At 34.1% G+C, this 24,472-nt stretch overlaps 1 protein-coding gene across 2 annotated transcripts in view; it reads left to right on the top strand.

The window, feature by feature from the left end:
• LOC100375456 (coiled-coil domain-containing protein 60-like) overlaps nucleotides 1-24,472 on the top strand; it is a 59,363-nt gene that overhangs the window by 2,561 nt on the left and 32,330 nt on the right. The window contains exons 2-8 of one of the 2 annotated variants that reach the window (XM_085507704.1): nucleotides 6,498-6,667; nucleotides 7,342-7,411; nucleotides 12,080-12,207; nucleotides 13,243-13,305; nucleotides 22,926-23,156; nucleotides 23,685-23,795; nucleotides 24,309-24,423. In XM_085507704.1, the coding sequence (XP_085363830.1) occupies nucleotides 6,498-6,667; nucleotides 7,342-7,411; nucleotides 12,080-12,207; nucleotides 13,243-13,305; nucleotides 22,926-23,156; nucleotides 23,685-23,795; nucleotides 24,309-24,423 (888 nt within the window). The remainder of the gene's footprint in view (nucleotides 1-6,497; nucleotides 6,668-7,341; nucleotides 7,412-12,079; nucleotides 12,208-13,242; nucleotides 13,306-22,925; nucleotides 23,157-23,684; nucleotides 23,796-24,308; nucleotides 24,424-24,472) is intronic. The other variant, XM_085507708.1, reaches the window with a different exon arrangement.

The following is a 24,472-nucleotide window of genomic DNA, read 5'->3' as shown; positions in this document are numbered from 1 at the left end:
ACCATTTTTGTTCTAAAAATCATCAAAATCAATTTCTCGGCTGTTTACAGATGGATTTTGTTCAAACATGGTATATACGTTGGACATTGAAGGACCTTGATGCACATCATTTTGTTTTCAGATACAAGATTCAAAATGGCGGCCATTTTGTTTTAATAAATGTGGTTCTAGTGCCATATCTCTGACTTGCTGTGACTGCATGATTATGTTCAAATTTTAGATATTCATTATACATGTATTCAAAAAGATGAGGTACTTGAACTTGTTTCCGTGGAAACAATGACTTTGTTATTATTTCCCTATAGGGTAGAGCCTTATAATATCGTAGATATACAGATTTATTGGTTTGACGATCCTATTAAAAATGGACGAATGGTGGCCATTTTTGTGCTAAAATATCATCAAAATCAAGCATTTCTCGGCAGTTTACAGATGGATTTTGTTCAAACTTGGTATACATGTTGGACATTATAGGACCTTGATGCACATAATTTTTTTTCTCAGATAAGATTCAAAATGGCTGATTGGCGGCCATTTTGTTTTAATGATTGTGGTTCTAGTGCCATATCTCTGACTTGCTGTGACTGAATATGTTCAAATTTTAAATATTCATTATACATGTATTCAAAAAGATGAGGTACTTGAACTTGTTTCCATGGAAACAATGACTTTGTTTTTATTTCCCCATAGGATAGAGCCTTATAATTTTGTTAGCCCTTTTGAATTGACAATTTTTTAATATTTCTACATCTATTTAAAGTTCATAATACAAAAACTAGCTAACCAAAATCTCTTTCAGGAAATACTTGTGTCAAAATGTACTTGCCCAGTTCATCTTTTTATTATTTAGAGTTTATTTTTGTTGTATTTATTCACGGCATTAATTTGGAAAGAAAGATTGGCCTAAAATAGTATCTGTTATTGTTGCTGAGTAATAAAGTGCCTGTGAAATGCTGTTAATTTTCTGACCCAATATCATTTATTGGTACAGCAATATTATTATTTTTAGCTCCGCTGTCATTAAAGATGACTGAGCAGAGCTCATGGGTTGACTGGACCTGTCATCGTCTGTCTGTCTGTCTGTCAACTTATATTCAAGCGACTTCTTCTCCCAAACCATAAGCTAGATCACCTTGCTATTTATAGCACAGCTGCATGGGGAACAGTTGAAAGGTAGTCTTTCTCAGTACACATTGTGTGAACTGCCTGGGCCATTTCTGATCACAGTCTATCAGATTATACCCTGATTACAACATTGCATAGCTCTCTTTTGATCTCAATTCTATTTTGAGTTTTAAAAATCTTGTCCTGCCTGGCCATATCATACTTTATGATTTCAATTTATTAGTCTCTGTTCGGACGCAGTCCAAAAACGGGGACTTATGTTTTGACCTCTATGTGTGCGTGTGTGTGTGCGTGCGTTTGTGCGTGCCTGGACTAATCACAATCAAACTTCACACATACATCATACATGATATTATACATATGCACATCAATTTGTTCCACGGTCTGATTCAAGATGGCCGAATGGCGGCCATTTGTGTGCTAAAAATCATCAAACTCAAGCATTTGCCCGGCTGTTTACAGATGGATTTTGTTCAAACCTGGTATATACGTTGGACATTATAGGACATTGATGCACATCATTTTGTTTTACGTTCTGATTCATGATGGCTGAATGGCGGCCATTTTTGTGCAAAAAAATTATAAAAATCAAGCATTTCTCGACTGTTGACAGATGGATTTTGTTCAAACTTGGTATATACATTAGACATTATGGGACCTTGATGCAAATAATTTTGTTTTTCAGATTAGATTCAAAATGGCCGACTGGCGACCATTTTGTTTTAATGAATGTGGTTCTTGTGCCATATGTCTGACTTGTTTTGACTGATTATGTTCAAATTTTTAATATTCATTATACATCATGTCATAAATATACGGATATATTGGTTTGACGATCGATCCTTTTCAAAGTGGCCAAATGGTGGCTATTGTTGTGCTAAAAAAATCATCAAATATCAAGCATTTCTGGCATTTCTGGATGGATTTCGTTCAAACTTATAACATACATGTACATTAGACATTACAGGTTCCTGATGCATGTCATTTTATTTTTCAGATTGGATTCAAAATGGCAGACTGGCGGCCATTTTGTTTTAATGATTGGGCTTCTAGAGCCATATCTTTTAAATGCTTTGACTGATTGTATTCAAATTTTATATATTCATCATACATCATGTTATATATATATACATGTATTCAAAATGGCTGATTTTGAATGCTGTTCCAGAGCAATATCTCTCAATATGGACAAGTACTTGTTTGACAATCAGATACAAATGTCAATCATTTTAATGTTAAAAAAATCATATTCCTGACATGGTTATATTCTAGCTATATTACTATAGACAAAACTATATATCTTAAATTTGATAACTGACAGGGACTGTGCCATATTGCATGGCTTGTTCAACTTGTAATAATACAATGACCAGTTTATTTTATGGTGTCAAATTTTATCATCATCATCACTACATTTCCAACTCACAGTTAACAATTACAGTAGAACTCTTTCGACCACAAGGTAAAAAAAATAGGTTTCAAACTCATTTTTATTTTTATGTATTTTAAAATGAGGCCTCTCATTAGCTTCTCATTTGTATACTAAAATACCCATGGTGACGTATGCAGTGGAACTTGCTGGTCAGTGTGCATTGCTAATAATGTTCATATGGCACATTTCCTTATTCAATTTTCTCGTCTTTGACTAAATTGCCAATCATGTACTTGTTCCTTGATTAAGAGTGAACCATAAAATACATATATTATCGAATTTATCATATATAATTGAGTATATGTCTTCTGGCGTGGCTGGTCTGGACCTGATATCTGTCTTGTCTTCTAGTTATTTGTCACGTTACTGGGTATCAATCATCTAAGTAAAAAAAAAGTAAAAATGTTTTAACATTCTGAACATTGAACTATAGCGATCAATGAAATAAAGAAATAGTAAAAAAAAATGATATAATGTGTCATAGCCGTGTGCGAGTGAATTGACATCCTGTTGAAATGGACACATTGGGTCTTGATGAGGACAAGGGCATGAGTGGCATTTGATTGGATAACAAAAATAATTGAGAGCGAAAACACAGTGTGATTTGAGTTAACATGATTGTCATAATTACGACATAACATTAAAAATTACTTGGTTACAAAATATTGACAGCACAGTCATTACGAAGATCAAATTGCAAGTAAAGATCACAGAAGTATTATTCAACACCATTCACAAAACAATTCAGAAACTGTTAGACAACAAAGTATGAGTGCTGCGTAATTTCCTGTTTGACCGACGCTTCGGTTTTCGTGTTATGTCATTGCTACCTCTTACTCAACACAAAATATTATTCATATTCCCAAAACATTTGAAACACTGACTTACGTTTCTCGCTCTTCTGAAAACCAATGCGGTGAACATGGGCTGGTACGGAATCTGGTTCTTTAAAAAGTGTCAGTGCTGTACCTGGTTTAATTTTTTGCACTTGTCTTTAAATCCAAGCTGTTCTTTTATGAATGATGAAAGAATCTTCGGTATGATGGTATATGGAGAATGTCCATCCCAACTTGTTCTCATTGATTTTACATCTTTCGTCCACTGATGTCACACTTTCCGATTGTAAATTCTCACACTTTTACTATATGTATTTCTGAATCCGCCAAAAGTATGTTTCAAAAAATATTAAGTACCGTTAAATGATGCAATATTATAAAAGTATAGTGCAAAAGTATGACTTCCTCTCATATTTTAGCGTTTAGTGGTGTACTTTTACTTCAACTAGTCATAAAGCTGGAAACAGTCGTCTGTTTCAAGATAGGTGGGCATGGTTACAACACGGGAAATATCTCAAATTTACTTTGATACAAGTACATGTAATAATTTTTAGCAAAAAAATCAATAACTGTCTATTTCAGTGGAAAACAAATCAAAAACGGGAAATGTGTTGGTGTTCACAGGCACTTTAAGCTTGCTAAATACAACCCCTCCCCCATGTCTCATTGGTTTTATAACTGATCATGGACCATAGGCAAGATATATTGTCAGTTGGTTTGTGTTTTCCTTGCATGCTTTATGGATATCAATAGCTGGCAGTGTCTATGTCTAGTGATGTGTAACTGTGAGACTGGCACCTCTACTGAACCCAGAAATTTGAAATGGAGACTTGTGAGAGAATTTGGAATTTGAGAAAGACTTTTTGTGCTTTTTATGTGGCTTTGAAAGATAAGATTCAATTGTACTCAGTATGATTTAGTTTTCAATGTACGCATGAACTGTGCTGTGATAAGAGACACAATGCTTATGTTAGATTCAGCTCTCTGTTTTTGTGTCACGATGAATTGATATATTTCACAAATTGAACAGATCTAATTTATTTGGGAATGCGGATAGGAAAATGTCTATTTTAGTTTTATTACATGTCACTCAAACATTGTAACATTTTCAGAATACTTTTTAGCTCCGCTTTATATTATTGATTGTCTGTCGTCGTTGACGATATGCAAGTACCTTGGATGGTTCTTTCTTGGATTTGATTTCATGACAAAATCTCAAATTCTCTCTTTTTTTTTGGTGAATATTTTTGGTAAAAAGAGATACTTTCGACTTCTTGTTAAAAACTGCAAGTCCGATTGCTTTGATATTATACATATAGGTACTACATGTAGACCTCTCTCAGATTTGTTCATTTCATGATGATATTTTCAATTCTCTAATTTTGAAAAATATTTTTGTAATTTTTGGTGAAAAGTGATATTTTTGACTTCTTGTTAAAAACTGCAAGTCCGATTGCTTTGATATTACATATATAGGTACTACATGTGGGCCTCTCTCAAATTTGTTCATTTCATGATGATATCTTTAATTTTCTAATTTTAATGAATATTTTTGTTAATTTTGGTGAAAAATGATATTTTCGACTTCTTGTTGAAAACAGCCGACAAGCTGCTTGTTGTGGTATTGAAATGCCTTAATATTGTGTCACTGATTTTTAATGTTAAAAATAATGTCAGGTGACTTTCAGAAAAAGTATAATTTGCCACTTTAATATAATACTCCTAATTAAAAGCCTATATAATTTTGCAGATTATATATAGGAAATAAAATGTCAATTAATTCAAACTAGCAAGGTAGTTTTAATAAATTACTAACAACGGAAATAATAAAAATACTGTTTACACACCTTATTTCACCTACTTTTAAATTAAAAAAAAGTTGTAAATTGCTAGTAAAAATTTAATATTAAAATAACAGTTTTAAATTAAAGCTCTGTGACAAATTGTATTTGGTTGACATGTTATTATTTATCACATTATCTATAGCTAAAGTACAGATCTCTCAAAACTTTGTTATACAGGCATGAGTTTCCAGAAAATGTTTATGATCATGTGTATTTATATTTGAAACTCATAGTTGCTGTCGACATAGGAAGTAAAGTAGCAAATAACACCGAATAAACGGCAAGGTAAAGACTATGTCTAATTATAGTAAATACGTACTGCGTGCGTGACTCGAACCGGCGCTCGCGTACGGCACCTAATCGCCTAGCTTCACGCCACTACACGTCTTCCCCTCGGCCACCAAAAAAGCGAGCGCCGGTTCGAGTCACGCAGTACGTATTTACTATAATTAGACATAGTCTTTACCTTGCCGTTTATTCGGTGTTATTTGCTTACTTTACTTCCTATGTCGACAGCAACTATGAGTTTAAAATTATTTCTCAGTACTTATTCACTGTTACAATGCTGTACCATTACTTTCACCATCCTACTACAGCCAGATCTGAAGGCCTTTGCCGCATTCTGGCCATGCTGTGTGGCGCGTATCGCGTGGACGGGTTTCATGTTCTCTGCACGTAATAAGCTCGGTTATTAATAAGCATCCTTTTTTGGGGATGCCCGGTGGCCGAGGGGAAGACGTGTAGTGGCGTGAAGCTAGGCAATTAGGTGCCGTACGCGAGCGCCGGTTCGAGTCACGCAGTACGTATTTACTATAATTAGACATAGTCTTTACCTTGCCGTTTATTCGGTGTTATTTGCTTACTTTACTTCCTATGTCGACAGCAACTATGAGTTTAAAATTATTTCTCAGTACTTATTCACTGTTACAATGCTGTACCATTACTTTCACCATCCTACTACAGCCAGATCTGAAGGCCTTTGCCGCATTCTGGCCATGCTGTGTGGCGCGTATCGCGTGGACGGGTTTCATGTTCTCTGCACGTAATAAGCTCGGTTATTAAGCATTCTTTTTTGGGGATGCCCGGTGGCCGAGGGGAAGACGTGTAGTGGCGTGAAGCTAGGCGATTAGGTGCCGTACGCGAGCGCCGGTTCGAGTCACGCACGCAGTACGTATTTACTATAATTAGACATAGTCTTTACCTTGCTGTTTATTCGGTGTTATTTGCTGTATTTATATTTGGTTGTGTATGAATTTGTAGGAAGATTTAGAAGATACAACTAGTAGTTCAGATGAAGAGAAAGACAAGGTGAAAGAAAACAAGGTCCAATTGTCTACCAGCCATGATGATTCAGCACCAAAAAAATTTGTGTTGAGAAGAAAATCAACACAAAATAAAAAAACACTTAGCAAAGAATTAACAGAGGGACGGTGAGTTTATATCTATATTAGAGCCACATATTTTAAAACTATATTGAAGATATACTAGTTGGTTGTTTTTACAAAACAATACATACTGTGTTTGCATGTGTCAGATTTTTTTGTCTGGTCCTGTGATGGTTTTTTTCCTTTTATTTTTGCAGTAAAAATTTGGGGATTGAGTGACCCCTTTTTTTGAACTGACATGTTTCCTGATTTACCGGTACTACCTAATTCAATTGATAGAGTTTATGACAATAATATTTTCCCTAAGTTAATGACTCGCTCTGATGGTCACAGTTATCTTCCTGAAAATCACAATATTCATAAAAATTTTCATGAAATTTTAGTGAAAAGTTCAACTGTATTAGAGGCTGTCACAGGCTGATACAGTGAAAATCAGTGCAGTTTGACCATTTGAAACTAGCAGCATTGGTATTTTTATTTAAATGAGCCAAAATAAATTACCGGTAGTGTCTATAAACACATTGAATCAAGGAGAGTCAGAGACAATCATTACTATAATTGTTATAAGAAGTCACACTAGTCATTGCTTGGTGTTGATAAGCATGTGTAATCCATTTGATGATAGATTCTTATTGGAGCAGCCCACCTACATGCAGCTTCCTAAATTGAGTTTTGATATTTCATGTTCTAATTAAAATTCTCATTACTTATCTTCACAGTCGAATGATCACTTCTGTTAAACTGGGACATGGACTGTTTAACATTATCAGTGCTCAAGACAATGCAAGAGTAAGTTTATAATCCCATCTCAGAATTGCTAAGTTTACACAACAACATTTTATTGAAGCCATACGGCTCAGCCAGCTCAAGCCAGCAAAAATGGTTGTGTATACGCATTTGGCTTAAGCCGACTCAAGCTAAGTTCGGCTCATGTTTGGGACTACATGACAGGGCTGTGTGGCCATTTTTTTATCAAATGGCAATTTTAATGCACTATCCTGGCGTCAACCGGGCTCAGTCAAACACAAGCACTTGCCGACCTTAACCAAGGTGCTTAACCAAGCATTCATGAGTGAATGAATCTCGGCCAGTGGAATAGGCCTTCCCATTGAGTCTGTGGGACACTCACCCAAGGTAGGGGTCGACCCTTCTGATGTTCAGCCTAAGGTAGGATTTGAACTTGGGTCCACCGGCCATGAGTCTGATGTGACAACCACTAGGCCACTAGTGACTGGTCTAAGTACTAAGTATTTGACGGTGCTGGTTGCTCTGAGGGAGATAATCTCCTGTTAATCGGTGAGAGGAGCAGTATTTTGACTCCGATAGAATGCTGCCGTGTAAACATAGCAAATGTATCACCATTATAAAAGCAAAGGTTAATGTAATAGATTGCTGAAACAGCAGAGCTATTCTGACTGTCAGGTCAATTGTTGCTATTTTCAAATTTCAACATTGGAGCTATATTTGCCGATAAGCTACTTGTTTAATAGTATAATGCAATAATAATGTACATGTTCATATTGGGGTTTCCATGCATGTTTGTCTCATTAATTATCGTGGGTTATCTCGAGAGAATGTAATTCCCCTAAAATTTTATCAAGTAAAATGTTTACATTGATTCCTGAGACTGCATGTTATTTGTAATTTAAAAAGTTATTATATAGTTTCAAAAGTTTGTGAAATGAAAATGTTGTCAACTGAGGGTGTATGAATGAAGCAATCAGTTTAAGGATTAACACATTTTATATAACATGTGTTGAAAGCAGTATGAACAAACGTCATGGCAATCTGTCACTGCATTTGCCATTATTAGTCCCCGTTCGGATGAAGTCCGAAAACGGGGACTTATGTTTTGACCTCCGTGTGTCAGTGCGTGTGTGCGTCTGTGCGTGCGTCCGGACCTGTATCTTAGAAATGCCTGGACCAATCACAATCAAACTTCACACATACATAATACATGATATCATACATATGCACGTCAATTTGTTTCATGATCTGATTCAAGATGGCCGAATGGCGGCCATTTTTGTGCTAAAAATCGTCAAAATCAAGCATTTCCCGGCTGTTTACAGATGGATTTTGTTCAAACCTTGTATATACGTTGGACATTATAGAACCTTGATAAACATCATTTTGTTTTACGATCTGATTCAAGATGGCCGAATGGCGGCCATTTTTGTGCTAAAAAATCATGAAAATCAAGCATTTCTCGGCTGTTTACAGATGGATTTTGTTCAAACTTGATATATACATTAGACATTGATGCAAATAATTTTGTTTTTCAGATAACATTCAAAATGGCTGACTGGCGGCTATTTTGTTTTAATGAATGGGCTTCTAGACCCATATTTCCAACTTGTCTTGACTGATTATGTTCAAATTTTAAATATTTATTATACATCATGTCACAGATACAAAAATGTATATGTATACGGATATATTGGTTTGACGATCCTTTTCAAAGTGGCCTAATGGTGGCTATTTTTGTGCTAAAAAAATTGTTTTATTTTTTAGATCGGATTCTGAATGGCTGACTAGTGGCCATTTTGTTTTAATGAATGGGCTTCTAGAGCCATATCTCTGACATGCTTTGACTGACTATGTTCAAATTTCATATATTCATTATACATATATTCATAATGGCTGATTTTGTTTTAATTAATGCTGTTCTAGAGCAATATCTCTCAATACTCTTTTGACGATCAGATACAAATGTCAATCATTTAAATGTTAAACAATCATCATATTCCTGACATGTTTATATTCCAGCTATATTACTATAAACAAAACTTTATATCTTAAATTTGATAACTAACGGGGACTGTGCCATGCATGGCTTGTGTTTCATTGTTGTTACTTATGGGTACTGTAGCAGTGTGTCATATACATTGTCTTGTTTATGAACCCAGGCAATGTAACCATGTTGAAATTGATAGGCAAAATGGGTTCTATTAGGAGAATATGAGCAGAAAACATTGCAACACTGAGTAAACTTTCCACCTGAAAGTCAATTTGGCTGTCACTGGGGATTACTTGAATTCTAGCATGACCAGAATCTGTCTCTGTTATGTATATTGTAGATAGTCTAAAGTAAAAGATAGCAACGAATAGTGTATTTCTTTGTTAATGTAGTGGTCACGCACAGCTCCTTAGCAAGGACTGTAAGGTCAAAAACATTAGTCTGTGCTAAGAAAACATGCACGAACACTTAGTAAAGGTGAAGAAACTGTAAATATGAGATAAATCTGACCTGTTTTTAAGACCTGGTCTATACCTTTAGCAAGGCTAAGGAACTGGACCAAGTGTTAACAAAAACGGGCCAGAATTAATCTGTACTTTTATTTTTGAGTGTACTTTCAAAGTTTACATAGCATATACTGGTACTGGTAATGACTACTTGTAAAAGGACTACAGTGGTCTTTGTGAAATGATCTAAATAATACATATTTACTCTACTTCTTGATGTTTTTCCTGAAGGCAATATTATATTCTATCTCTATTAAGTATTAAACATACCTTTTATAACTTTTGTTTTCTATACCTACACTGATATATGCACTTAAGGTAGATAAGTTTAACAGGCACATCTATACCTACACTGATATATGCACTTAAGGTAGATAAGTTTAACAGGCACATCTATACCTACACTGATATATGCACTTAAGATAGATAAGTTTAACAGGCACATCTATACCTACACTGATATATGCACTTAAGGTAGATAAGTTTAACAGGCACATCTATACCTACACTGATATATGCACTTAAGGTAGATAAGTTTAACAGGCACATCTATACCTACACTGATATATGCACTTAAGGTAGATAAGTTTAACAGGCACATCTATACCTACACTGATATATGCACTTAAGGTAGATAAGTTTAACAGACACATCTATACCTACACTGATATATGCACTTAAGGTAGATAAGTTTAACAGGCACATCTATACCTACACTGATATATGCACTTAAGGTAGATAAGTTTAACAGGCACATCTATACCTACACTGATATATGCACTTAAGGTAGATAAGTTTAACAGGCACATCTATACCTACACTGATATATGCACTTAAGGTAGATAAGTTTAACAGGCACATCTATACCTACACTGATATATGCACTTAAGGTAGATAAGTTTAACAGGCACATCTATACCTACACTGATATATGCACTTAAGGTAGATAAGTTTAACAGGCACATCTATACCTACACTGATATATGCACTTAAGGTAGATAAGTTTAACAGGCACATCTATACCTACACTGATATATGCACTTAAGGTAGATAAGTTTAACAGGCACATCTATACCTACACTGATATATGCACTTAAGGTAGATAAGTTTAACAGGCACATCTATACCTACACTGATATATGCACTTAAGGTAGATAAGTTTAACAGGCACATCTATACCTACACTGATATATGCACTTAAGGTAGATAAGTTTAACAGGCACATCTATACCTACACTGATATATGCACTTAAGGTAGATAAGTTTAACAGGCACATCTATACCTACACTGATATATGCACTTAAGGTAGATAAGTTTAACAGGCACATCTATACCTACACTGATATATGCACTTAAGGTAGATAAGTTTAACAGGCACATCTATACCTACACTGATATATGCACTTAAGGTAGATAAGTTTAACAGGCACATCTATACCTACACTGATATATGCACTTAAGGTAGATAAGTTTAACAGGCACATCTATACCTACACTGATATATGCACTTAAGGTAGATAAGTTTAACAGACACATCTATACCTACACTGATATATGCACTTAAGGTAGATAAGTTTAACAGGCACATCTATACCTACACTGATATATGCACTTAAGGTAGATAAGTTTAACAGGCACATCTATACCTACACTGATATATGCACTTAAGGTAGATAAGTTTAACAGGCACATCATTTGTTTAGGATCAGGGAATGTAGATTTAATTTATTTAAAATAGCAATCCCACATCCATGGATTCATAAAAAAATGTTTCAGTATGAAATAAACAAAAATTCAACTAAAGAAGAATTTTATTTTTATACAAAATATTGTGTATTATTTTAAACTGAAATTCTCTTAATCGAGTACCCGGTATCTATAGTAACACAAAAATGCATTTTGTATGCAAATTGCAATAATATATACTTGAAGTTACAAGTGTGAGCTATATGGCAATAAATTGTTAACGCTGACCTTTTTCAATGACATTGCTACCAATAAATCAAAACTTTATGGTGTATTTATTGTCTGTATGTAGGTACCTTTTAGGGTATTGAGTTCTTATCAATTGTACTTTTCTGTAAGGTTTATATCCTTTGTTCTCTTCTGTCCTGCATTGAATGTTTGTAATTATTGATGGAATTGTCCCTCAAAATCTCTGGGAAAACTTTTTGGAATAAATCTATGTATATGGTTTCCTTTTTCAACAGAGAAATGCCAAACAGATAGAACGTGCCAAAATAAAGGAGAGGGCACGGAGAGAATGGCAGCCAGCTCATGTGCCAAGCTCGTCAGATGATGAGACAGATGATGAACTTGCTGAAGAAGTGGATCTCAGGTAATTTGTCACCTTTGACCTATGCACAATTCTTTCTAATTTTTCCATCCCATTTTTGTTCCCATTTTTTTTATAAGATTCACACAACATTTAACTTTCACCTACTACAGGTAATAATTGTTGGGATAACACATGTAGTGATATTGTAAAACCTGCATAAACCTAAGTCCTTTTTCAGTACCTTCTTCATACATCATCGTTTAACATACCCCCTTGTGTCGGTTGACCGTTCCTAACTGTGCATCATTGTTTGTTTTAAATTGGTCCATGAAAAAAATATACATGGAAGACTTGTCTCTGTATGGCCCAATTCCTTATTTAAATGCCTCTTAAAAACCAACAACTTTTTCAGTCCGGTCATGGATTCAGTTTAGGTAGCCTTCATACTATATTGTGGTGAGTATAGATAGGAGTAGTATGAACTTGTGACAATGTTACAACAGAGATTTAAGACAAAACTCTCATTAGGTATATATTTTCTTAGCAAGTTGACATGTGTTTTTCTTTATAAATACTATCTTGGTAATTGACAATATTTGAAAGGTTTGATCGATTGAGTTATGTAGTTTTATTACACACTTCACATTATGAATTCACAGTTAATAATTTTAAAATTGAATATTAATTTAAATATGTAAAGCTTTGTAGCTCATGAGCATGTTAACATTTGATGGGTTAATTTTAGAGCATGAAATATTAACATGTAATTAAAATTTTCAATTTGTTTTGCATGATTGTAGTGATTCAAAATATTTTGCTAGTGACCAAAAGTAAATTATTTGCATGAAAGTCTTGCTTTGTATTTTATAGAAGAAACAACAAATTTGTTATCATTACATTATTTTGCATATGAAAATTGTTGCATGCTGGAGTACATGTGAAATGGCCTTTGATGTATTTTTAGTTCTTTATGATTCATCTGCTTGCAATGTCACTCATATGCTTGTGTTCTGCTGTGTGCTTGTTCTCACCCACACATTGTGTGTAAAATAAAGCTCAAAAGGGGATGTGTTTTGTTTTGATACACACTTGCAGCGTGTTTATGGCACAAAAAGATGACCATGATGTAGCTGAGAGGAAAGAAGTTGCATTTTCTCGGTAAGAAAACCACTCCACAACCTGTACACTAGTCAATACTAATCATGTAATGGTGGTTTTATGAAGTGGATCTTAGTACATTATGCTGTATTTCATACAACTAACTTATTGAATAATTAACTTTAATTTATACTGTATATATATATGTATTTACTCTTAAAAGGGGTGCACATATTTTAAAAGGGGAAGTACTTGCAAAATATATTGATTTACATTTGATTGTTTCAATTTGTAATGCCGCCATCTTTAACCTCTATTTAGATAATCATTGTTGCAGAAGTTCAGAAAACACATTTTTTCCCCTTCAACTCTGGATCCTCTCTCCCCCTGTTCAAAATAATCATGTTTTTTTACGATTTTTAAGTCGCATATGTGAGGAACACTGTTCTGAGCTTCTATGACAATACTAGACTGTTAATAGGGAAAATTACACTAGTTATGTACTTTATTTTCCAGGTGCATTATGGGGCTGTAGATTTGATTGACATTGCTGTTTTAAATTAAACAATCAACAACTGACATTTACTTCATTAAATATTGTAGTGTAGTAGTGGTGACTTTGAAATAATTTGATAATAATAATGTTTTAAAAACAAACTAAAGTAAAAGTACCTCCTGCTTGAGTGAGAAATTACCTCTTCAGCTTCAGGAATGTGACTTACATAACTCAGCTCTGATTGTCCATGGCACAGTATATTTATTTAGCATCGTTAAATTTGTTTCTGACCATGGAAGGTACTAATGGAAGGAGCCACGGCGCTATTGTTTTAGCTTTACCCTATGATCGTTTGTCAATGTTTGTTCACAAACATTGGTTCTCGTTAGCTCTTAACACCTTCATACGATGGGTTACGCTAATCTCAAGCTTTCGATAATATTCAGGGAATGTTCGAAAGCGATAGACGAACCTCGCATGTACAATACTGAAAATGACGTCTAGTTTGTATGCTGTTGTTTCCGGAGATTTTGGCAAACTTTAATAAAAAAATTGGCAGATATAACATCGATTGGAGAAGAACTGATGAACTATCGTGAATCTTTTTATATTTGTAACAGTGATGAGACTTAATCAATGATTGCCTGTGACAATAACCATTGCATTATTCAATGGTACCATTGTCATTGCGTGGGTTTGACGCCCGAAACTATTGAAATTTTCAACCACCGGGCATCGGTGAACACTACCAGAAAAGATAGTATCGAAATAAGGTCATGCCTATACACTTTCTCTGTGATAATATTTTTTAGGAGTCCTTAGGAATTTTTAGTCCCCGTTCGGACGTAGTCCGAAAACGGGGACTTATGTTTTGCCCTGTGTGCGTCTGTGCGTGCGTCCGTGATCACCTGTCTCTCGAACATGCATGGACCGATTAAGTTCAAACTTCACTCATACATCACACATTATATGGGACATATGCACATCCATTTTTTTCATGATCCGACTAACGATAGCCGAATAGCGGCCATTTTAAGGCCGAAAATGCATCAAAACATTTTCACCATTCCGGACCCGGATCTCAGTTATGCACGGACGGATTTCGTTCAAATTTGGTACATACATTAAACATAATAGGACCTTGATGCACGTCATTTTTTTTTGGATCAAGTTCGAAATGGCCGACTGGCGGCCATTTTGTTTTAAAAAATTCAGTTCTGGATTCGTATCCGAGACATGTCTGGATTGATCAAGTTCAAACTTCACACACAAGGTACATCATGTCACAAATATGTATGTGCATTTGTTTCATGATCTCATTAACGATAGCCAAATGGGGGCCGCTTTAAGGCCGAAAATGCATTGAAATCGCACATTTTCACCATTCCGAACCCGGATCTCAGTTATGCATGGACGGATTTCGTTCAAATTTGGTACTTACATTAAACATAATAGGACCTTGATGCACGTCATTTTTTTTTCCCGGATCAAGTTCGAAATGGCCGACTGGCGGCCATTTTCTTAAAGAATTCAGTTCTGGATCCGTATCCCAGACATGTCTGGATTGATCAAGTTCAAACTTCACACACACATGGTACATCATGTCACAAATAGATATGTGCATTTGTTTCATGATCTGCTTAACAATAGCTGACTGATGGCCATTTTAAGACAGAAAATGCATTAAAATCACATATTTTCACAATTCCGGAACCAGATCTCAGTCATGCATGGATGGATTTTGTTCAGATTTAGTACAATGTGTTGTACATATGCAGGTGCATTTCGGTCATGATCTGCTTTGAATGTATATGTCACTCAAATATGAACGGAACGGGGACGTGTCATTGACAATGACTTGTTGTTGTAGACACTCAAAATCTTGTTCTTGTTACAGTTGCTAATAATTAAAACATGTGAAATACGTGAAGTCAAATGTTCATCTGTTGAATTTCTGCCTGTGAAATACGTATTTTGACCTTTCACAGCTAAACAATCCGAGTACGCATGTGTGATGACCGTAATTTCATAATGCGCATACATTTTATGGTCACATTTAAAAATCTGCAAGTTTATGTCATATTCCGCTAACTCGTTACTTTTGTAAACAATCGCAAATATCATCGACATCAAAGATGAGCCAGACAATGTCCTCATCAGGATTAACTTGGGTTGAAACAAAAGAAAATAAGCCTGTAAAGAAGTTTAAGTGGCCACCTGAGAGGCATCATGGCTCCTTCCGTTAGTACCTTCCATGTTCTGACCAATGTCTATAGTGCAGTTTGCTTTTAAAATAATTTACTATAAATATATTTTACCATAGTTTTTACCTTGCCCGTACCATCAAAGATGGAAGGGAAAGGTATATTAAGGGAAAAAATTTGTCCGGCGTAGTCATCGTTGTTGTTGTTGTTGTCGTCGTTGTCGTCGTTAATAATTGTTATTGTGTGCATAATAACTTTACTAGTTCTATTCCAACTTTATCAAACCTGGTCACCTTATTCATCAGTATGAAGTCTTCCCCGAGTTTGAACAACAGATGTCCTGTATGAAAATATCATGCAAAAATTGAGAAAATCTGATAAAATATTTTGACTGTTTCTACTTGACTGATCACTGGTGATACACATCAAAGGTCACTGATCTCAGTGGAAATATGCTTTGTTGTATGTGTTCAATGAAGCAAATGATTTATCTTGTAATAATATCCTTGGTAATGTATCTCAGAATCCCATACTGGGTTTCAAAATCAACTCATGGAGAGATTGCACAGTCTGATACACATTTGCAAACCTACCAATAAAATCTTTACAGAAAACAAGATGTCAGAAAATCAATATAAGCACTCCTATGAATTGGGTGCCTAACTTTGATCAAGATCTGAAGCTAATAGAAAATCTGTTTAGTTCAAAGTTATCAAATCAAAAACAATACATAAAAAATACATAAAAAGCAAAACATTTCATCCACATTTTAAAAAGAAAATTGTTCTAAAATATATGTATTCTGTATTTGACAAACAGTTCATTCGACAAATGAAAACTCGCAGGAATATGTTTCAGCTATTAGAACAGAATGATAGGGTTTTCATAATACTAGTTTAAAAACGCACTTCAAAGATTGCAGTGTTTGAAGATGTAGATTCTCAGGAGGCAACAGTACTGTTGACTTCTCCCTCCACTGGACACCAACTAACTATTTAAGTTGATTTGCATACAAAGCAGAGCTTGCAACATGATAGCTATTCATAAAGGGTGTTTTTTTTTACTTTTCATCTAATACAGTAGTCACACAATGAGGCAGTTCATATTTGTCTCAGTAAATCATTAATTTTTGACAGACACCTGTACAAAATACTTGGACTAAAGCCAGCTAAAATTTTCTGTTATCTTGCATGTTTTATGAATCTATTCACATCTAAATGCAGCACTTTTTTTTTTGCAATGAGACATTTGTTTTTATACTAAAATATCTGAATTACTTTGAATAAAGCTGGAAATTATGTCCCTTAAAATAATTAAACAAATAAGGCACCAATGTTTTTGTAAGATATTTACATCTTTTAAGGACATTCGGTAGACTGATTCCCCACTGTTGCATCAACCCCCAAAACTTGTTTGTATTCAAAATTAATTATGACAATGCATATGTATATTGAAACAAACTATGATAAAGGGAATTATATTATATAACAAAGGGCAAGGTCACCAGAGTTCAACTATGTTCTCTAGAATGTATGATATTAACCAATTATAATGCAACTTTAACAAGAAAATATAAACTTCTATTAATTAGTAAAATTTTGGGTGAATATTAAATTATTAAAAGTTGCAGCTACTGCTTTGTATATACGGTTTTAGATAATTTTGCATTTATTATTTAACTTGCGATATATGTTACATTGTATTTATTTTAATGTAACTAGATTGTGTTTATTATTATTTAGAGGACTTATCATGCGCATATTCTCCTAAAATGAGCTCTATGTGCATTATATAACATAAAAGACTGTCAATAAAAATCACAAGAAGTATAGAAAAAAACAACAAATTAAAACTAGTAAAATTGACTACTGTGATATGTTTCAGTGCTTTCTTAAATGATGAATGCGAGACTGAATGGTGGATTGAAAAGGGTATGCAATTCTAAATATTTGGACCTGAATATTGGAATGCACGTTCACCATATGATTTCGTCTTGGTGTGTGGTTTCGTTAATATACGATCGTCTGATGACAAATGCAATTGTCTAGCAGGATGGTATTTATGTAGAAGGTCTGACAGGTATTGTGGGTCAGTGTTACTTATTGATAAGTAGCACAAACTTGAAATTTTATATTCAATACGTCTGTTAACTGGAAGCCAGTGAAGCGATTTTAAAAGTGGTGAAATGTGAGAAGGTAACCCTCGCTTGTAGACAAGATGAGCTGCTGAAGTCTAATAAGCTATTGCAATAGTCAAGACAAGATAGTTTGAGAGCAAGAGTTTGTTTTCTTGATGAGAGCTTTGGTTGTTTTCATGGTAGGATTCAAGGTAACCTGTCTAGCTGTATTAATTGTCTCAAATTATGAATTTTATTGACACCGAGAGTAAAATGTATACCAAGTACAGCATTAGTTTTGTAAAGATATTTGGGTAGAAGCTTACTAATATGTCAATAGCCACCTGCTAATAATGCTTTAAAGAGCGGTGGTCGTAGCGCAGCGCGTGTTTGAATTTCATGTAAATAAACAATGTATTTTGCACATGTTGTATACGTCGCTTTGAGTCCCAAATCAAACAGGACGTGGCACGGCTACTGCCGCCATCATCTCATTATTTGAAGATTACTCCACGAGTCTTGTAGTGGACAGTGGACTGGTCCTTACTTACTTTATGCATGACAGAACTATAAGTTGCCCCTGCAATTGCAAAATCTATTATTTGACTCAACTAGTAGCTTCACGAAGAGTGGCTTTCATTGTAAGTGGATTTTGTAGTGGGTAGTTTTCACTGGGATTATATAGAGCTTTGTCGCAGTAACTGGTCATTTCATCGTTGTTAAGATTTAAAGTATTATGTGTCTTTAACAACTAATGCTATTCTGGGAATACTGTCCTTAGGAGCTGTTAATTTGCCTTTATGATTTTGTGCAGTTGCTGTGGCAGGAGTTCCTAAATAAGACCAATGCTCTGCTAATGATCGTTTCTGTCAACATCCTAAAATAATAATAATAATATTTTATTAGCCTTTGAAACGGCATAAAAAGTAACATACAAGTCAACAACAAGCAGAAAAGAAAAACAATCTATAAGAAGCATTAATTCATACATGTAAATCATTCAGTTTCTCGTTCTGAATTTCCATAGGTGGGTGAGAAAGTTTCGGATTTCGTTTGATGTATTATTTCCCAAATCCTTATTGATTGCCCATAAAGCATCACTGAAAAGAATTTTAAATTAATTCTTCCTGAGAAAAATCTATGTACAATAGTTGGTTCTCCACCACTTTCCACTATTGTATTGGTCAGTGCTGAATAGAATTTACTTCTCAAGTGGTTAGTTGATTTGTAAAGAAATAAAAAGTGATAAACATCCTCCTTTCCATCATTACAAAGCTTACATACCCCGTCACCTTTATAATTTTCCTATCCTGTTTTATTCCATTCCAAGTCTATTGCATTTGACCCCACCTTAAAGAGGAGTGAGATTAGTAATTATCGTATGAAACTCACTCATTCCCAGCAACACAAAACAAAAATTAAATATTAATTAGGGAATTTATTATATAACCTGGACAAAAGAAATAAATATCTGTCTTTGCCATAATGATGCATTTTTCCCTATGTATGTAACTTCATGCGGAAATCCTAATAACTGAGTTAAAGCTCACAGCTGGCAATTTAGTCAATATTTGGGACTGTCAACTTGTCCATGATGGCCTGTATAAATATTGCATTCACTGACATTTATTTTGTAGTTACATTTGTATGTATACCATAGGGTCCATAGTGTCTTTCTCTTACTGATTTGACTACATTGTGTACTTGACATTTTCCAGTCCTTGTATACTGTATTCTCCAGCATAAATATTGGATTATTTTTTTAAGCATAAGATTGTGATGTGAATTTCGTTCATTAATGGGATACTGTATGATGACGCTATCTTCAGGGTTAAACCTGTGTTTCAGAATACCATATTGACTATCGATATGTCCCGGGTTGTTTACTAGTACTAACCAGTACTTGCTTGTCAGTACATTGTATATACAAAGAAAGTCAGTTGCCCGTGCCAGGAGAGCAGCAGAACCAAAATAATCTGTCAGCCGTCACTGTCAACACCAGCGATATGATTTTACACTAGCAATTGAATCCTCAGTCTTCATATGTAACTGGTATTTCCACCTATTTGCTTAGTGGTCTGAAAGTGAATGCTGTAAATTTTGAGAGTGTGTGTTTTAACAAGATTATTGTTATAATCAAAGATGTGTTGATTAGGAAGTCCATTTTGGGCTTAAGTGTCATTGTCAAATTTTGGAAAGTACACGAGATGTTCCAGTAAGGAATTGTTAGGAATATCAAAAATGCAATATTTGAACAAAACATTATTCTATGTTTTATATTGTTCTATATTCACCACAAAAAACAACGTTGCCATGTTTTTAGGCATACAACGAACTAAAACAGCTGTTTCTCTGAGATGGCTTGATTGATTTTGTTCATTTTTTGAACAACTTCAATGTGATGAGTGAGAAAATAAATAGTGGTTTCTAGTTGATTATAATACAATAGTGTTAGTGAGCTTGGAATTGAAAATTGAGATATGAACAAAATTCTATCCAGTTTCAATATTTGACTAGCCATAATGATGTTGACAATGAGTTTGAAGAAGCAAGTTAATTCAGGTATCATATTTCTCAACTAATTGAAATCACAGTTAGTGAACTTGAATATGTGATAGTACAAGTATTATTTACTGAAAACTGCTTGAAGGGGAGTTCAAGCTCAGTGCAAATTTACATCTACTGAACATATATGGAATGCATTGTGGGAGTTTGTGAAAAGTTCAAATGTTGAATCTACTGAGCATATGTTTTACTGAGTAAATGTACAATGCATTATGGGAGTTAGAGCAAGGTATTATGTTAGTGAATTAAAATGTTACCGAGCAATAAATTCTAGGAGAGAAATTCCATCAAATAAAATAAATTGGATGAATATTATCACGCTGGAAAATGCCAATTTGCTGAAACAATGGTGACAGTAATTTGGGGGTGTTTTTTGAAAATGTCTGAATTAAGTCTGGGAATCTGTTTCCCTGTTTATATATGTGGATGTGGTTACTACTGCTAGATATACAATTGACAAGCTCCCGTACCGAAATAAACTACAGTCATTTTGAAGTTGATTTGCAATGATTCACAACAGACAAATAAACAAGTAAACAAAACACACACACACACACACTAATAATAATTTTTAACATCATTGTGTCAAGTAGGGCTTCCACGTAATAATTCAGTTCAACATAAAAAAAATACAGTTTGATTGTATGAAACTGAACAATAATAATGTTGATTTAAATATGAAGGTCGTCTTCTTTCTTCTTTAATCTGGTATTGACACACACATACATTGGAACCTCTGATGTTGTGTAGAGTTATATATTACCAATAAATTATTGAGTTATTCTCACAATGTACAGCCTCGCACACTAGTCACAATATATGATTGCAAACACAGTGCTCAACCTGTAATCCAATACTCAGGTTATCCCAATTAAATTATTTACTCTATTGATGTTCACCTTCAACAAAATTAACAATAAAAAGATTGTGCATATTAAACATTACGAATTATAAGTTTTTATCATATGAGTGATTGTTCGTCGTCGTTCGTCCGTCGTCCGTGTCATTGTTTTACTTTTTCGACTTCTTCTTGAAAACTACAAGCCTGAATGCTTTGATACTTGGTGTATATGTACCTTGGGTAGACCTCTCTTAGATTTGTTCATTTCATGATGATATCTTCAATTCTCTAATTTTGGTGAATATTTTTGTAATTTTTGGTAAAAAGTGATATTTTCAACTTCTTGTTAAAAACCGCAAGTCCAATTGCTTTGATATATTTTACATATAGGTACTACATGTGGACCTCTCTCAGATTTGTTCATTTTCTAATGATATCTTCTGTTCTTTAATTGCCATGTGCATTTCTAACAGTGGAGCTATCTCAGCCGACAGACTGCTTGTTTATAAACAAAATGCTGTACAAATGGTGAACACTATGATGGTTGACATTGTTGTACAATACAAAAGTATGAGGCTATCAAGTAAGGGGTTGTGGGAAAAGTGTGACATCAATTCCCCTGATACAATTGCGGTTAAACTTGAGCACAAATAATATCATTACCATTTAGACTAATTATTATTTACTTTAGAATATTGATTAACTTATCCTGGTTTTAATGCATCATTTTGGTTCATTATGATGACAGACATGTGTACTACTTATTGTGTTACATGAATGCAGATTAAATAACAATAAATACAGTCATATAATGTATATAGAATTTGAATGAAAAATAACATGGCTGTGACATTACTGACAATTTTTCAGTTGTATCAGTATACTAGTATATTGTATCAATTCATTGTAACACAGCTAGGCCACATATACCATGTACTGTTATTGTCAGTATGCATTTCATTGGATACTATGACAGAACCCCACACCCTTCCCATGGCTTTTGTTGTGAATGGAAGTTATTTTCACAATTGATGCAAAGTGAAACGAAGGATACACCGCATCACGAGTATGGGGTGTGGAAATACCGATTTTGATTTCAAAGACGAATCAAAATAAACTGCAGTACATATTTAATAATGTGCTTTCTTTTATTTTATTATATTATTTCCCCCTTATAATTTAAAAATCACACTCCAGATTTTTCATAATTTAGTATGTGGTATGTTATTTTGTAACTGGCACAAGTCTGAAATACAAAACATAAAATAGGATATGAACTAAAAAGAGAAATCACATTTTAATTGTGTACGAGCTTTATTGGTGTATATTGCAGTAGTTTAAAAGAGACTGCGAACTAAAAACTAATATTAAATTATTTGTCATTGTACCAATAATTGGATTTTTATTGCATTAATAACCTTATGTTAAAGTATAAATAGAATTCTATTGAACACACAGAATGAGTACAACTGTAGCTGAAGGCGCAATTAGTGGGGAGGAATGTACCGACGATGAAACCATTCGGTTTGAGACGCAATCGCCAACCAAATCGATTGTGACAGACATATCAGTGGCAAGTACAAAGAAAAAAAAAAAGAAGAAAAAAGCTGAACCTCCACGACCTTATACACCATGCCATTCAAATATAAATGTACAAACTGATATTGATTTAGAGAAAGAAGCATCTCTGTAAGTAGTCGTACTGTGTATTTAACAATAAAGTGTATCATGTCTTGTGATAATTTTCATTACAAGTATATGTGTATTGATTGACTGGTGAGGTACAAATGGGAGATTTCAAAAAACGAGAGTCTTTTTTATTCATGCTATAACTTGTATGTCTGATATTTACTATTTCTGTTATTTTATATTGTTTAGTTTCAAAATGGCTGATGCTTTTGACCATTTTATTTTGATTTTTGTTTGTGTTAGATCCAATTCTCAGACAAAATGTAGGTGTTTGACTTGTAAATAAAATGAGTTAGTCAGTTGATGCTGACAGTGTTTTTTTCCTCAAAATATATGCCTGCTACTGGGTAAACACAGCAACCTAGGACAGAATCGTGGAATTCTCAAAAGTTAGTATTTGTAGTAGCAGTCATGTGTCTCTGATATATTGCCTGTAATAACTAACAGGTTACTACATAAGACAGTAATTTTATTTATATATCCACTCATGCCTGTTTTCATTAACAACTGTGTATATTTACATTACAGTAATTCTATATTCCGTCAACTGTGTGCATTGAACTGGCTATTAGAATCAATGATAGTTGAACCACCTGCAGCTATGGGTCCTATATTACAATGCTGGAATATTAAATACAAGTAAGTCAGGGATGTACCATTTTATCTTGGGGGGGGGGGTAACATGTTCAGTAATTCTATATTCCGTCATCTGTGTATAATGAGCTATAGTCCTTAGAATCAATATTACATGAACATGTCAAATTACATCATTGTAGAAAAGAAAAGCAATTGCAGTAAAAATCACATGCTTTTACAGTATTCCATCAACTCCGCACTTAATATTAATGTGACTAAAATATTCTGACTGTACAGTCTAATTTATTGTACCAGAATACTTCTCCAACTTTTATTTGTGTAGAATAAACATCAATTAAGATAGGAATATTTGTGTTTGTGGGTTCTCATCTTGAGTGCTCATTACTGCTAACAGTGCTGTATTTACTTTTATGGAAACAAAATAGCTATGTCATTCGTGTTGTATTATGGTTGCCATGGTGACTCCTAAAATGTTTGTACTGGTGGCATATGTTTTCCTTATAAATTTGCTGAATGTAATATTATTAACCCCGTACTTTTTGTTCTGAATTTTAGAGAATTGAAACAGAATAGTTTTGGTAAGACAACAGTCAGGAAGATTGGACGGTATAAACAGTATGAGACAAATTGGAAACTTTTCCGTGAACGTCCAGCAACTTATTTAGAAAAGGTAAATTAATGTTATAATGTTTTGAAGGTTATTGCCTGATATTTCAATC

Source organism: Saccoglossus kowalevskii, chromosome 2 (genome assembly GCF_978046115.1).
Source record: "Saccoglossus kowalevskii chromosome 2, keSacKowa6.1, whole genome shotgun sequence".
In the NCBI taxonomy this organism is placed as follows: Eukaryota; Metazoa; Hemichordata; class Enteropneusta; family Harrimaniidae; genus Saccoglossus; species Saccoglossus kowalevskii.
This window is presented reverse-complemented; position numbering and strand designations above follow the sequence as displayed.